The sequence below is a fragment of the Brienomyrus brachyistius genome, chromosome 8 (genome assembly GCF_023856365.1).
Source record: "Brienomyrus brachyistius isolate T26 chromosome 8, BBRACH_0.4, whole genome shotgun sequence".
In the NCBI taxonomy this organism is placed as follows: Eukaryota; Metazoa; Chordata; class Actinopteri; order Osteoglossiformes; family Mormyridae; genus Brienomyrus; species Brienomyrus brachyistius.
The window spans coordinates 3,572,911-3,589,835 of record NC_064540.1 but is presented as its reverse complement, the minus strand read 5'-3'; the positions used below and the strand labels follow the sequence as shown (position 1 = coordinate 3,589,835).

The 16,925-nt window shown below is 40.7% G+C and overlaps 1 protein-coding gene across 1 annotated transcript in view; it reads right to left on the bottom strand.

The window, feature by feature from the left end:
- The window catches only part of dock3 (dedicator of cytokinesis 3), a 184,712-nt gene that overhangs the window by 128,839 nt on the left and 38,948 nt on the right, over nucleotides 1–16,925 (bottom strand). Inside the window, 1 exon segment of the mRNA XM_049023708.1 lies at nucleotides 7,021–7,104. Coding sequence (XP_048879665.1) covers nucleotides 7,021–7,104 — 84 coding nt within the window.

The following is a 16,925-nucleotide window of genomic DNA, read 5'->3' as shown; positions in this document are numbered from 1 at the left end:
TTTTGTTTTTCCTGAGGACCACATTATGTCACAATTTCTCTTATCCTGATGTCATCAACTGAACACAAGTTCTCGTTCACACTGATAGCCATGGTGAGGCGGAGAATAGCAAATTAAGAGCACACATTTTGGATAGCTGTCGAAAACTCACATGGACACAAGATGGAAATACAGAAATGATGGGTTACATTCAAATACACCACACTACAGCTTCAGTCCTAGTACAGGTATGACAACATTATCTGCCAGGCCCATGTGGCACCTACAATCATGTGAAAACATCAGGACACCCCATTAAATATTTATTTCCTTATTAAGAAATATCAACCTATCAATATTAAATCTTCTTTCAAATCATATCTGTAGATGAAGGTGATGTACTGTAATTCACTAATTTAATGGAAGAAATTAACTATGATGCCAATTTCCAGTGAGGAAAAAGTTAAGACACCCTCACATCCACTACTACTACAATATGCCTAGAATTACACTCAGGTGCACCATATCAGGTGAAGATGATTAGAACATTGTTACGGAGCTTTTTGGTGGAGCCTGTCTTATTTAAACCACAAACATTTAGTTTGGTTTGCTCTTGATTGTTGAAGTGAGTGGTATCACCATGGTGAGATCCAAAGAGCTCTCTGATGCCATCAGAAAGAAGATTGTAGATGCATATGAGTCTGGGAAGGGATACAGAAAGATCAAGAGAGTTTGGAAGGGCAGGCTGCCCTATTAAGTTCAGCCCAAGAGCAGACTGCAAGATGCTGAAAAAAGTCTCCACAAATCCTACAATGTCATCACGTGACATACAGGAAGCTCTTGCCACAGTTGATGTCAAGGCACATGCATCTACCATCAGAAAGAGATGGCACACGTCTGAATGACACGTTTGCCAGAGACCATCTACAGTAGACAAAGATGAGGACTTTTGGAACATGGAAAAATGTGCTTTAGACAGATCAATCTAAAATTGAATTATTTGGACGAAGTAACAGAGGACATGTTTGGTGTGAACCAAAGACAGATTTTGAGCAAAAGAACCTCATAGCAGCTGTGAAGTTTGGGGGTGGAGATGTCATGGTTTGGGGCTGCTTTGCTGCAGCAGGACCTGGCCAGCTCACCATCATAGAATCCACTATGAAGTCTTCATCATATCAGAGGGTATATGAGGACAAAGTGAGATCATCTGTCTAGAAGTTGAAGCTAAAGTGTGGGGTGAACCGTGCAGCATGACAATGACCCAAAACATTCCAGTAAATCTACCAAGAAAAGGTTTAGAAGAAAGAAACTGAGAGTTCTGGAACTCTCAAAGTTAAAGCCTGGATCTGAATCTTATAGCGATGCTGTAAGGTGATTTCAAATGGGCCATGACACCGTTTAAACATCACGAAGGTTAAGGAATTCCACATTGGAGAGTGAGGAAAACTATCTCCCAGTGATTTCAGAGACCGGTATATGGTTTTAGAAATGTAAACTGAGGTTATTTCAGCCAAGGGGAAAAATACTAGCTATTAGGGCACAGGGTCTCCAAACTTTTTCCTCAGGAATTAGCATCTTATTAAATTTCTTTTGTTAAATAAGTGAATTTGTGTCTTGTTTTTGCATAAGCGATGCAATTATATCACCTTCATATACAGATATAATTTGAAACAAGATTTAATATTGATATGTTCTGGTTGATTTAATATTGATATTTCTTAATAAAGTACTAAATATTTGTCCTAATTTTTTCACATGACTGTAGTAGTCTTGGCATAGTTACAATTCTTGCATAAGTAATATGATAAAACATATATATATGAACAACCAACCAATAAGTTATTATTGATATCTGATATCAGCTGTCATCAATTATGTAAAATGCCTAAATACCCAATAGCAGCACCACCAAAGCCATGATTATCAATATTATCACCATTATGTCTGCATTGCATCTGTCCCTGGAAGTCTGCAAGGTGATGAATTAGAAGCCGTTTAAGCTTGTTCTGTCGACTATCTTCGGAACACAGAGATTTATTTTGATTAGCTCGTCATCAATCATGCCAAGCCTTGTTAACTGATAGCCAACCAGAGGATGTCAGGAGCAGAGAGGACCTCTTGTGTTTTCCGACGCATTAGGAGTTGAAATGCGTTGGTGAGGCAGCACCTGCAGGGTTCAAGGGATTTGATATCTGCGAGATCCGATACATCAGGAGCTCAAAATGCTATGAAAACAATCAATAATGGCTTAGCTGTGTTCCGCACCATCAGAAGTCCGAAGGCCACGGTACACCTCTCCTACACCATGACCCAGTGCTTATTCGCTTCTTCTCAGCCTAAACACATAGGCTTCCCTTCAAGAAGTCTGTACATCTTTGCGTTTTTTTTGCCATAATGAAATAACAGAAAATCTTCCCAAAAAAAAAAAAACCCCCCACTTGTGTTCAGGGTTCGGATCATCACAGTTCTGAAAGCAGGCGAGGAAGCACGGAGCAGGACCCTAGGCTCACTCCGGATGGGGCGCCGGGCGTACGTACACTAACATAGCACGTTCCTCAGGGTTGCAGAAAGAAACCAGACTGTCCAGAAAAAAAAAAACATATTAAACTCAGAGCTGGGGCAGAATTTGTAAGCAGGAGCCTGGAGTAAGAGGCAAATATGTTATCTGGACCACCACAGTGCCCCGGGTCAACAGAAACTGGCTAACAGGGTTCACATGATGCATCAATCAACTACTTTCCCTCAACTTCATTCATTTGGTGTTTTATTTATGCCATGACAGCTAAAAAAAAAAAAAAAGTCATCCTGCATCGCCTCCTCGCTTCATCACCATTCTGAAAATCACGGCCTCGCAGGACTAGAATGGGAATGAGGCTCCGGATGCTGACGACAGCCTTTACATACAAAATCGACCTGTCACATCTTCCAGAACCTGAAAGAACGTCTTTAAACAAAGAACATGCAGACACTCGGCAGCTGGGAAGTACTTTGAAGGTCCCCATCCTGTTCCCAAAAGCCTAAATCATTCTAACCCATCGCCATCACTTCTCACAACTAAAGTGAGTGGCGGCTGGCAGGTGTGAGATAAACTTGCCCAAGAACATTTCAAAACTCTTCTCACACACACACTCTCTCTCACTCTGAAAAAAAAATTGTCCTGAACACGGTACAATCAGTCTGTACTGATCTAAAACACAGTTAGAAGTTTCACAGTCCCCTAATATTATATAGTGGTGTCACCCAAGATGCGAGTTTTCATTGCACTGCAACCAATTCTGCCAAAAAAGAAAACTACTAAAATTATATTTAGTTTAATTTCTAGCTGTTTTGCATTATCAATTGGAAACCTTGTCTACCTGTGTGTGAAGTGTCATTTTTTTCCCCCTGGAACCTGTTAACAGACCACCACAAAGGCAACATCTAAGAAGGAAAATATTTTCTTTATAGACATAGCGTTTGTATGGCCTTCCATGTTAATGCATCGTAGATGTTAAGGCATCAAACTGCAAACTGGCTATCTATATTATATGTAGGGTGTGTGTGTATTAGGAGTGTAATGGTACACGTTTTCGTACCAGATGTGTAAGCATTTGTACCGAACAGATATAGTAAATAAATGTGTTTGTGTGTTTCCCCCGGGTGAAGCCGTACCACCCCGAATGCGCGCGCACGTCCTAATGTGAAGCTGGAAATTGCTAATATGAATACAAGTACAGCCCAGGTATTTCTTTAAACGCTGCACCATAATGGATATTTGTTTTATTATATGTTTTTTTTTGAGACAATATTTGTCCAGTTCATATTTTTAATATGAAGCTGAAAGCTGCTAATCTAAAAATACAGTACAGATCACCTTAATGGATATTTATTGTATTTTTATTTACTTGAGAGAATATTTACATTGATTTACTTCTATGTAAATTTTAGTTTATTCTATGAGTAAGTTGCAGCAGTATTCACTGAGACTTTTTATTTAGGAAACACAATCATACTTTGTTCAGTAAACTACTATTTAATGAAGAAACAATAGAATCAGTTTATGTTTTGTTTCTTTTACCCCTGTGGAACTGAAGACGGACCAAACCCTGACTTCCAAACCAAGATATGTACCGAACCGTGATTTTTGTGCGTGTGTTCACATATATTACACATCCATTGTGAAAAAGTAACTTACACAAAAAAAAACAAAAAAAACAATAAGGTCTAATATCTTATATAAAATGGGGCGGCATGGTGGTGCAGTGGTTAGCACAGTTACCTCACACCCGGGTTCGAGTCCCATGTGTGTGGAGTTTGCATGTGATCTCCCCATGTCGTCGTGGGGTTTCCTCCGGGTACTCCGGTTTACCCCCATAGTCCAAATACATGCTGAGGCTAATTGGACTTGCTAAATTGCCCGTAGGTGTGCATGTGTGAGTGAATGGTGTGTGAGTGAATGGTGTGTGAGTGTGCCCTGTGATGGGCTGGCCCCCCATCCAGGGTTGTTCCCTGCCTCATGCCCATTGCTTCCGGGATAGGCTCCGGGCCCCCCCGCGACCCAGTAGGATAAGCAGTTTGGAAAATTTGGATATTACCTGTATATTATGCACTGGAATAGGCTCAACAATTTCAACCACTGAATATTAAACTTACAAAAAAAAATAAAAAATTCAACAGGATATCAATGACAACTATTGACATATGAAATGGAGACATAATTAAAAGAGATCAGAAGAGGAAACATGAAATGTAATAGAAATCTAATTCCCAGATCTCCTGGGACGTGTCAAAGTGACTTTTCCCGAAGGACATGAAGAGTCCTTGAGCTGCGTTAATAAGTGTTACTGAAGCAATGGCACTGTAAACATTTGTATTAAAAAAGATTCTACATCTGGATGATGCGCAAAGCGAAACAGTCTGGAGATGACTTTTTCTTCCTGTTTTCCTCTGAGATGGGTTCCACAAGAATGACTCACAATACTTAGAATACTTACAATAGAATTGTCATCGATGGCATGTCCATTACTGTCGGAAATGTCAGGCAACTTGAAACCAAGCGTCTTTGATCCCAGTGCTACCGTTAAGCAACTCTTTGTTTAACCAAGGTGAAGCTGGTCGGTTAATCTTAAATATTAGACACTTACCACTGCATATCACTTCCTGTCAGGTATGCTGTGCAGACGCCCCTCGCCACCTCACGCTTGGACTTTCGCGGCTGCACTCTATCGCGGTTTTTTGTATATTCATTAAAAAGTTGATCGAGACAGTAAAAATCATACATCACTAAGCATCGGAACCATCTTTGCTCTTTGTAATGAAATGTATGATAATAATAATATGATATTTGTAACGTCTAATATGTCATATTTTCTCGTATTTTGTCTGTCATTGACATTTTGATGTTACATGTTTCTATGTCCTGCATTTGGAGTGATTCCAAATAAACCCTTCGATCCTGATTCCTCGTCTCCCCGTTCCGGCTTCCGTGTCCGGCAATCATAACAGTAATGGTGACTAAACGGTGTTATTTCGTGTCTAGAGGGCTCTAATAATGTTAAAAACCGTATTTAGAAGGTTGTAAACAAATTTTCTATGCTCTAACTACGTAAATATTCGATGTATAAATAAATCCTAAATCCTACTGAAATTCACTTATCGCGGTAGAGTCTGGAACTGATTAACCGTGATAAACGAGGGCCGACTGTTTATGGGCATTTGGGCATCATGCAGTGTATACATTCCAGGCTATTGTTTGTTTCTTTTATCTGAGATTGGTAATATACGTCAATAAATGTGAATATTCTCAAGTCTCAAGCTATGCTAACCTACTGTGTCCTTTGTGAATCTTCTCCTGATGTCATAGCATCTGGCTTCCAACCTCAACATGGAAAAACCGCTTTGACGTCACAGATACTTTCTTCTAGGTAATGAAGAAACGAGGTCTACAACTTCACAGGGGGTGGTATTACCATACACTCTCAAGCTGTGACCAGCTTTAACATGTGTCCTGCTGGTTACTGTATTGATTTGCATCACATCCCCCAGGATTAAACTGGTTAGTCATTAAGAATGCACAGGAATCACATTCTCAATGGGTTTCGAAGCCTTGCTTATATGCTTTCCTCCTCGAGACCAGCCCTCAGTATGTCCCAAGGTCAAAAGGCTCCCAAGAAGTAGGCCATCTTGGGTTTCGTCAATACCCGACATCCATGGAGACCTAATGGTGTGCTGTTGATCTCGTTATTCATATGGCTTCTGCAGACAGAAGTCTCTCCTTCAGCAAAAACAATGGGCTCCTTATAGGGCAGCAAACACCAAAGATATCTGGGACATCAGCATCTCCTTCCTTTTGGCTCCATTGAGTTTAATGCTCTGCCTGCTCTTGTAAATCTACTTTTATAACATCAGGCCACAAACACGGGTATTTCAGAGAATAACTCACTGTGCACCATGTCTTCTTACCTATCTATAACCTGGAGAACAACAAGCTACTATGGTTTTATTTTACTGACATGAAATACACAAATGCGTTTTCAAGTAGATAACTCACCATGGCAAATATATTCGGCATTGCAAAAACACAGTGTATTTATCTCGTACATTCTCTAAAGCCTACCATTATGTGTTATAAACTGGCCGATGAATTAGCCTGAAATTGGCTTATAAATTACAAATGGCAGAACTGGTGTCGGAACTTGGTGCCCAAAGCAATTAAGTATATTGCATATTTACACCAACAAAAAGGCCTACTATCTGATTTGAGCGGTGAAAATCTGTATTAGAGGTCAAATCTCACCGGAGTAAGGCCCGTGAAACAAACTGCAGGCATTTTGGCTGCATTAAAACACTGGATTTCAGACCCAGGAGGTTGTGGGCATTAGAGCAGTGAAGATGCGCCCTGCATTCTGACCACAGCCTTGAGTTACTGGTTACATTTGTTCCTTTTGAAGTTTGTCCACCTGCTATTATTTAATTCAAATACACTGAGCCTTCATCCATAATGGGGAAAAAAAGGCATTTGGATTCATGTACGATTGGTATCTATAAAGAAAGGAACCTTACCTTCGCACTTTTCAAGTATCTGAACGCTTTCACCGATCTCTAGAGTGAGGCCCTGAGACACGGAGCCCCGGAAGTTACAGATCACTGCGGAGAAAGAGAGATGGAGGCGTTAAAGAATGAAAGCAGCATCCACATGCAGCACTTCTAGTGCAGTGTCGCTAACGGCACTGGCAAAGAATGAATGAAATGACCCTGAAATGCAATTGTACAAGTAATACATAGTTCAACCTTTCTACAAAAATTTTAAACCACTGATAACTGCTACAGTTCAAAGTGTTCATAATACATACGTAATTAAATCTTCTACGCTTTTTAAAAATACAGGTAGTTCTCGACTTTACGAGCTAATTCATTCCAAATTGTCACTCGTTAATCAAGAACTCGCAAAGCAAGAGGTATGTACTGTAGCTTTAGAAATGTTACAAAAATGATCACTTTGGTTCCAGCCAAAAAATTACCACCATAATTTTTTTTTGTCAAATAAACAAAGAAAATACAGACGTATTATTAGAATTAACATTTCATCAAAAGTATATGAGCAATTAAACAAAAAAAATCCTAGGAGACAAACAAAGAGCACTCCTTCGTTAAAAGTGTAACATTTGCAGTTAATTTTGGTCACTTTGAATTTCAGCAGATTTTTCTTCATGTATCCCCTTCCGAGTTGGTGTTTCTGAGCTTGTTCAGAAACAATCCATCAGATGAACCTGGTGTATTACGGGGATCTGGTTGGGTCATGAAACAAACTGGTAAAAATTGGGCATCATTGTAAAATATGCCGTGAGGTGTAATGCTGCAAATACGCGGATGTGTAAGGTACAAATGCACATTTAAATATTTCACAAAGCATTATCAGAAAGTGATCTGATGTTGGGCCATGTACCACGTTATTGGGAAGCACTCATTAATTTTAAATTATGAAAAATAAAATTTTTATTTTTGCGGCACAAAATCCCCAAACAGGCATGAACTCGTAAATCAGGAGCTCAGACAGCGAGAACTAAGCCTACTTGTATATATATATATATATATATATATATTTTTTTTTTGTAATTCTAAATGGTCAAATGCTATACTATTATAAAAATCTAAATATCAGTTACAAACTGCATCAGTTGTAGATATTGTACACAACTGGAGTAGCAAAGATTTTTACAAGAACAATAATTCTTATAGCAATAAATTAATTAATTAGCAATTAACTGTACTGAGTTTTAACCATGATGATGATAAATAAATTAAATTGCCATCTGTTATTATGAAACTATGAATGTCAGAAATTATATTTACACAAGCTGATAAAATTACAGGTATCTACAAGTGCTCATTTGACTAATAAGAACAAAATTGCTAACATCAGTAACTGCCATTAAAACTACTCATAATTTCCTTGCAGATGCCTGCAACAAAACTCTAATTATGAGTAATATTAATTTAATCAAAATGAATATTAAGTAATTTAAAATAAATATCAGGATTTTAAAACTGGTAAAAAAAAAAAAACAAACATTAAAAGCAACACAACAGGAACTGCTACATTTCAGCTTAAATTAAACATTGAGACCACATTCCGTAGCACTAAGATGTCTACAGCTGGTTAGAAATGTTATCACATGCCTGAGGAGATGATCTACAGCAAGTGGGAGATCTCAGTAGAACATTAGTAGGCTCATAACACTTGGGGAGCGACATGGTCACATCCTTTGCAACATGGCAAGACATCTGAGAGGAAACCACCACAGATATTCATCAACTTGGATCATTCAGTGTTAGCAGCAGCTGTGGAATGAGCTACTCGTGGAGACAGAGAGATCTTCCAATTGGTATTAAATCACAGAGACTATGAAGCAGCTGTGATTCAAGTATGTCCTCAATGCACTGAATCCTCCGTTTTTAATAACTCTGACTGCATTAAACAATAGTTACTGTCTGGTACAGAATTTGCTTCATAACTCCTTTTAGGCTCGGCGACCATCAAGTTAACTCCTTGATCTATGGAAAATTACAGCCAAGCAGAGAGCAGGTCAGATCAGGTTAAGTCAGGTTGGGGAGCATTCACTGGTACCGCATGTTACTGCACCCACTAAGTGACGAAACACCCGGTTAGCGACCCCCCCCCCAGGCCAATACACGGTTCAGTCCCACACTCCAGAAATGGGCGTCTATCTGCCGCAGCCAGGTGTCAGATGGGCATCGCCTTGGCCTGGGCCAGCCGCTTGGGTCCTCAGCAATGTGCATCCTGCAAGCCGGATCACCCTCAGGGACACGCGCTACACGCCCACAGCGTCTTAACTGACGCTCCCTCACAATGCAGGTAATGTGCCTCATTCGGGATTCCCTGAGCAACTGCCTTGTTCGACACAAAGTCAACTAAACGGTATCCAAGAATTCTCCAAAGAGAGACAGTACCAAAGGAGTCCAATCTTCATCTCAGGTCGCTGTATAGCGTCCATTCCTCACAGCCATACAGCAGGACAGGGAGCACCAGGACTCTTGCAAAGACATCGGGAGCGCCACACACCCCTTTCCAGCGACCTCATGACCCCCCATGCTCTTCCAATCCATCTGCTGACTTCACAGGAAGAGTCACCAGAGACATGAATGTTGCTTCTCTTCTAACATCTCAAACAGAGAGCACTGGATCACGAGACACCAGTGTAACGTATGGGAAACGCAACTCCAGGAAGTGTCAAGGCAACATTCACACCCAGGGGACAATGAAGCAAAGAGTGAAGGAAAAGGTGGCTGTGAAGATGGATGCTTTTTTAGTACCGTGTTTGTGGTGAGAAACCAGAGCCTCAGTATTCAAAACTTTTTTTAAACCAAACTTTGACACTGAAGCCTCACCCCTGTGGAACAAACCCGGCCCTGACAGGTTCAGATATGTCAACTTTTTGCACTGTTTCGGTTTACCTTGTTTACTATTTAAATGTGTGTTATATTATTGTAAACCAGATATTTCCTCCAGGATTAACGAAGAATCTGTCAGTCTGTCTGCCAGACCGCGTGGCTACATTTGCTGTGTGTCCTGCCAACGCAAAACTTTAAATCAGAGTCTGATTTTGAATCTGAGGGCCAGTGGCCGGGAACAGGCCAAGCAACTGAATGCTAACGACAGTCCACTTTCTGGACAACTCACAATCCCCTTATTCACTTCCCTGGCTGTCAATTAAAAAAAAAAAAGAAATCTGACTGAAGCAGCGCCTTTAAACTATTTTAGAAGCTTAATTCATGTAGTTCTGTGAAACGGCATATGTTTACACTGGCCATGTGTGGCAATCCCATAAGACTCAAACTCCGCGCTTGGCCATCCAGTAGAGTCAATGGCACTGTTTGTCCATTACTGCCTGCTTGGGAAGGAAAAAAAAGAAAGTTTGTGCTGTTACTAGGCAACGCGTTTGCTAGGGCAAAATATGTCTGAGTTCCCAGAATTCTCTTTCCTTCTGAACGTGAGCGGTCTACCTGACATGATAGCAGAGCTGTCGACATTAGTAGCAAATCAATGCTTAAAGCCGTTCGTTTATGTCTCACGCTAATCCAAGCTTTAAAATAACTGCTTGTTGTCAAAATGTATTTATAACTATTAATTTGGAAAATCATTTCACACGGCTGCCAGCCTTGGCTCAGACAACAGAGGGACTGAGCATTTGCTAAAGATAATGCATGTGGAAAGAATGCCTTTTAACTGAAAGAATACAGCCATTTTGCTTCGTAAAGGCTTATATTCAATATCATATAACATGCAACATCCATCCATCTCCTAACCATTTATCCAGTTCAGGGTCACAGGTTCCCAGGAGTCTGTCCCAGGAAGCACAAGACAGCAAAAAATCTGGATGGGATACCAGTCAATTGCAGTGACCTTCAAAATTCAAACATAAGCCCCTCTTTATGGCTAGAAAAATCAGAACGCAGCTGCTGAAGCTGGAAATGTCAACAATATTTGACCTGCACCCACACAAAGCCTTATCTTTGAGGGGGGGGGGAAAGATTGATATTTTTCCTGGTTTGCATAGCACTCTATAAAGAGAGGTTCACTGGCAAAAGTGCGCGACTTAGGTTTTATCGGTAATAACAATCCTCAGCTTAATAAAAATCAGCATTTGTAAATACAGGGAGGAAATAGCCACCTTTTTCGAATCTTCACTTTGAATAATCTCACAGGTAACTCGTAGGCACGCACACAAGCAATCTGTGTGGGTTTTCGCTGTTGCTAGGTTACCAAAGCACTAAACTTCCATCTACCTCTGCTAAATGTCTGGCGAACAATCAAGCGTCAGCGTAAGAGACCTCTCAGAGTGACACAGAATTCCCAACGTGTCACTTTTGCTTCCCTTTCGGGGGGAGCTCACGATCATGCCCCATCACGAAATCGACACGAGGGACCCCTCTGCGACATTGCTGTTTTGCTAACTCAGATTGTGACTGGAACAATCTTCCACAGACACACCGGGTATCGTGGCACACAACAGCACAATAGACAATGCTCTGACTGTCCACCACCCAAACACGTGGGCCGAGCTTGATGTATGACATTTAACTTCAATGACAGCTCAGTTCATCTGGCCTCGTTCCAATTACAGGAGCAGATTCTCTTAGTTGTGTTTGTCCCTCGCTCCACCCCCTACAAACAACCCAAACCCATAATCTAAAAGCAGTATGAGCAGAAAGCCAGATTTTGATTTGTTTTTACCCTTGCGCACCTGATTGGTGTATTTTTTTTTCCTGCCATTAGTTTTCATTGTCATGCTTCATCCCAATCACTGTTACCCATCCATCTTCCAACCGCTTAACCTGGTCATGGATGAGGAGCAGCCAGCAGGCTCTCCCAGAAGCACAGGCCACACAAAAGCGATACACATCGGAAGGGAGGCCAGTCTATCACCAGGCCCATACACATACTCCCACACACAATCACACACCATGGGCAATTTACAGACACTAATTAGCCTAACTGTCTGTCTTGTGACTGTGGGAGGAAAACAACAAATGACACTAGGAGGAACTCCCAAACACCCAGCAGAGGCAATCCTCATTACCCCAGATATAGAAATACTTTTCTCAAATAACCCAGACATATTTTATATACCCAAACAGACTCAGCTTTCTAACTCTTATCTCAGCAATTTCCTGAAATTTTTAGAACATATATATCCCAGATAATGTTTTATAATGCCATATATGATTTGTGGATAATTTCGAAGGCTTTGGAAAAGGTTGTCAAGTACTTCACCGCTTACATAATGTTTTTCTCTTTGTTATACGCCCAGCTTCAGAAGCACCTGAAAGTAGCCTAAAAACCATCACTTTCACTCACCGTGATGCTTTTTCGCAACAAAACGTGGACTGTTACGAACCAGCCAATTTTCATTCTGTCCACAGGGCGCCTACACTGTCTCTCAAATTAAAATTTAAATATGTATGTTGTGCACACAGACTGCGATGATAAAGTCCGCTGTTCATGTCGAAGGGGAATTAACGCTGCTTTTTGTGCTCCTTCGAAGCAGGGAAATTGTCTCCTGTTGTACTGCCCTTGTGAGCTCAGCACAACCAGCGTCACAGAAACCCCCATGAATAACCTCACAGAAAAGCTGCCAAGTCCAAAGGAAAATGGCTCAGATGGTTCAGGCTTCCCTTACTTGGTGTGTAACACATCTGGCAGATGTTAGAGCCTGAATAGTAAACAGCTGCATCGTCCAAAATTCAGAAAAGTCCTCTCTGAAATAAATGCCCATAACAGAAGAATTAAGACCAAAATTTACAATAAGCATGTTTTTCTTGCCACAGGACCCTTAATATCCTAAGATGAATGAGTGAATTTTACTCTCATCTTAGTGGCACGTTGTTGCTTTTTTATTTGCAAAAGCTCTTTATTACCAAACACTAGATGGCAGTATTCGTAATAGCCAGAAAACAAATATTTTTTTGATCTTGCAATACTAAGCCCTTTTAAATGGTTTGTTTCTTGTTACAGCAAGCATGAACGAAAAAAAATATATAATTCCAAACTGTGTTATTGTGGTAGAAATACACCCAGAATGCAGAACGTTTGTGTAAAGTGTGATGTCGGTGTTTGGTACAAGTTTTTGTGACCTAGAAAAGGGGTGGATGGATTGGGATTTAATTATATATGAAAGAGTTGTTGACGTGTAACCATACTGCAAATCGAACATTTATATGGGAAAACGTGTCCTTCTCAGATGGAAAGGAAGAGATGAGATGTGGACATCAACAAATTAATGAAGACATCACTTACACAAAAAAACAGGGAATCGACGGAAGACCCTCAATAGGGAAACACAAATTGCAAGCCGATTAAACCCTAGAGTTTAAAATTCTGATGAGGGAAATACCATTGAGAGAGCGCGATATCAAAAAAAACAAAAAACATATCACACAGCGGCTATAATAATTACTGAAGCAGATGTGGAAGCCTCTCTGGAAACCTTATTAATTCTGCAAAGTCCAGATTGGGGAAACAACAGCTGTGGACCCAAAACTGAAACACCAATGAGAAAAGCAAATATGGAGGAAAACCCGCTGCAGACACTTTCCATCTTAGACTACATTTAATAGCACTTTACTGGCGGAAAACACTGCAGTAGCTCCAACAGTCTAGAACCCATGGAAACATAAAGAAATACAAATTACAATCCCAGGAAAATGCACTAATCCTGAAACCTAGAGCTGCTTGGATATGGACTGAACCTTATTTTAACACAATGGCTCGCGTGACCTTAATTTATGGCAAACGACAGGAGAGACCTCCGGTGTCTCTCTGCTGCCGCGCGATTGATGAATGAGATGAGAAAAGAAAGTGAGCAGCTGCTGAGCATCATGTCTGGCCTGCATCCCATTTAAAGTCAGATTTAGCCAAACACGTCACACCTTTATTTCCACATTGGGCTCAATGCCTGCTGACAAGTTAATTAATTGGAACGAGGTGTGTGCTTGAGAGGCAGAACCCAGATTTTGCATCCATCAGGTGAAGTGGGACACAAATAAGGAACAGTTATATACCTCGACCAGCAAGTCCTGGAATACAGAGAGAGATAGAGTATATCAACGCCAGCTCATTTAATTTCCCTCCCAGGGATAACATTACAAAGGATGGGGCCTGGTATTTCCTCAGGCAATACTGTCTTTCAGCACATCACTTGAGTCCTTCCATTTGGCTTTCCTAACGGAAGAACAATCTGTAAACGAAACGATAAGATATGCATGCAAATGAGCCAATTACACGTGTTCTACCAAAATGAAGCAGGGGTCACCGAGAGCCAGGACTTCATCCTTCAATTCAGCCATAGAACCATTTTCAATAGCTGGTTATCCAATTAAGAGTTGCAATGACTTGGAGTCAATCCCAGGAAGAGTAGGTAATGATAGCAAAGTCAGTCCATCACAGAAAGCTAAGCACTTTGCTTATATTGTAAAAGTTGTAAATTATGCATCTGTTATTGATTCACTTTATTGAAGTACCGTGTTCAATATTCATCCAATTATCTTCCGTAACTGCTTATCCAGTAGAGGGTCATGGCGAGTCTAGAGTGTATCCCAGTAATAGAACAGGGCACGAGGCAGGACACTACCTGAATAAGATGCACTTAAACAAACAATGGACAATTTAGCGTCACTAGTTCACATGAGTGTTTTGGGACTGTGGGAAAAATAGAAGTACTATGGAAGTACCCAGGGGAAACTTGCACAATCACTAGAGAAACCCGCGGTCTCCACAAAGACCTGAGGGTTCTGTTTAATACTGCAGAAGGGAAATCTGCGGCATGTGTGAAATTAGGAAAACATGTTTCGGAACAGCTGTTCAAGTCCACTAGCTATGGAGAGAGGGGTCGAACCACATTTTTTGAGTTCCGGTCCAATTCCAATACACACCTGCCGATACCGATTCCGATACAAGAGCTTTTTACTTTAAATTCAAATTTGAATATAATATTTAAAGTATACATGAACATTATATATTTATTAGTAATATTTTTAAATTAGTAAATACAGGTGAAAAAATGTATGCCAAAAAATCTTTAAATACACTACTAGAAACATACATAACGTACTGTTCGACCTCGTTCGTGCATCTTGTTTTAAGCTTTTTTGAGGCGATTTACAGTTTAATTTGAATATCTTCCAAAAGAGAACACGCCAGTGGCAAATGCGTAAAATGCCCCACAATTTTTCCCCCACTGGCAACAGCGTCACTTACACTTAATTGCGATAGCGGCCCCTGTATCACAAGCTGTAACAAGTGCGCAAAACGGTGCGAGCTAGCGACTCCCAAATCATACACTGCTATTTTCATATTATTTGCGATGTCTCGCACAGTTGCGTGCTCATTGTTTAGTGGGATGTCCCGGTAAACACTGCTCCCACCTCTCAAAACTTTGTCTTCTCAAAGATTGCAAATCGATCTGCTACTAGTTGCTATTAAAAGTGTACAGTATCCCCAGAAAAACACATCCAAAATAGGAAAGACTTGACGTGCAATTGTAGCAATAGATTTAACACGAAATAGGAGCTATCTTTTTAGAGACTGCCAAAAACTAAATAAGTAAGTATTGGGCGTGGATTGGTCACGTATGGCCAATCCATCGAATAGGTCTGGATGGGCGCCGATTCGGATCAGTGCATCTCTACTATGGAGCAAAGTCTCCAACAGAGAGTGACCCCAGTGTTATAAGACAACCAGACGTTGGTCAGCCTGACAGCCAGAGCTACACTGGAGCTCCCTCTTGGCCATGGATGACCTAGCTGGGTGACTGACACTGACATCTGGACACAGGGAGAAGAGGCACAGTCACCCCTCCACTGTTACAGCCATGACTCAATGTGAATGTCCCCAAGCACATGTTCCATTAATATCAGAAGGTCTAACAGAAGCCACTGTGCCAAGGAGTTGGTTCAAAGTTTCTAAGACACCAGTACACAAGAACACGGTGAAGCAAGAGACACTGGCAATGACAAAAAAAACAGTCAGGTAGAGGGCAGAAGCAACTTTCTAATGCTAGAGACGACTTAACTTATCCAACAGTTTCTCAAGAATCGGAGGATGACTTAAAGTGACCTTCAAAAAGAATGGGAAACTTTAAGTGGTGTGAAGTGCACGGCTAGAACAGTTAGGACTCAAAGCTCTTAAAGACGCATAAAGCATGGAAGAAGTCCTTCATCAATGAGATGCTGGGAAAAGCCAGGGTAGAGTTTGAAAAAAGCTGTTTATCTTACAGAGACGCCTTCCCATAAACTGAGAAATAAGTGAAACTAAAAATGTCGCTGTGGTCTCTTAATTTTTTTCCCTATCTGCATTTTGCAAACTAGCCATTAACTAAGCAATTGGCTTCCCCATTTTTATTTCCGCTCATTAAGATCTACATTCTACCTCACCCTCTTCGATCGGAAAGTCAATGCTACCTGGTGATCTCTCCAGCATGTGAAAATAAACCTAACCCCACAGGTTTTACTGTGAATCCTTGATGGTGGGAGAAGCCACCTACTGTAACCACGTCTGGTCAGCAGAATCCCTCTAAACCTTCAAGAAATGCCTCAAGATCAATATTTTCCAGGAACACCTTAACTAGCTCATCCTACCCCTAACATGGTCCATTTTCATCCGCTGTCCCTTGACAACACTGGATACTCATATATTTTGCTAGTACGAATTAAATTTTCACGGTGTTTCAATTTGAACAGTTCTTCTGTTAGGTTCTATGATGTATTATTAGCTCTTTCTCCAGTTTTAACTTGCACTAGTTACTAGTCACTGATTCGTAGCCAGTCGTATTTATACTAAGTTGACTCCTTGACAGCCGCATGCTTGTGATGTATTAACTGCCTCGTTTATATGTCACTTTGGACAAAGGCCTCTACTAAATAAATGAAATGTAAATGTATCGCTGGTT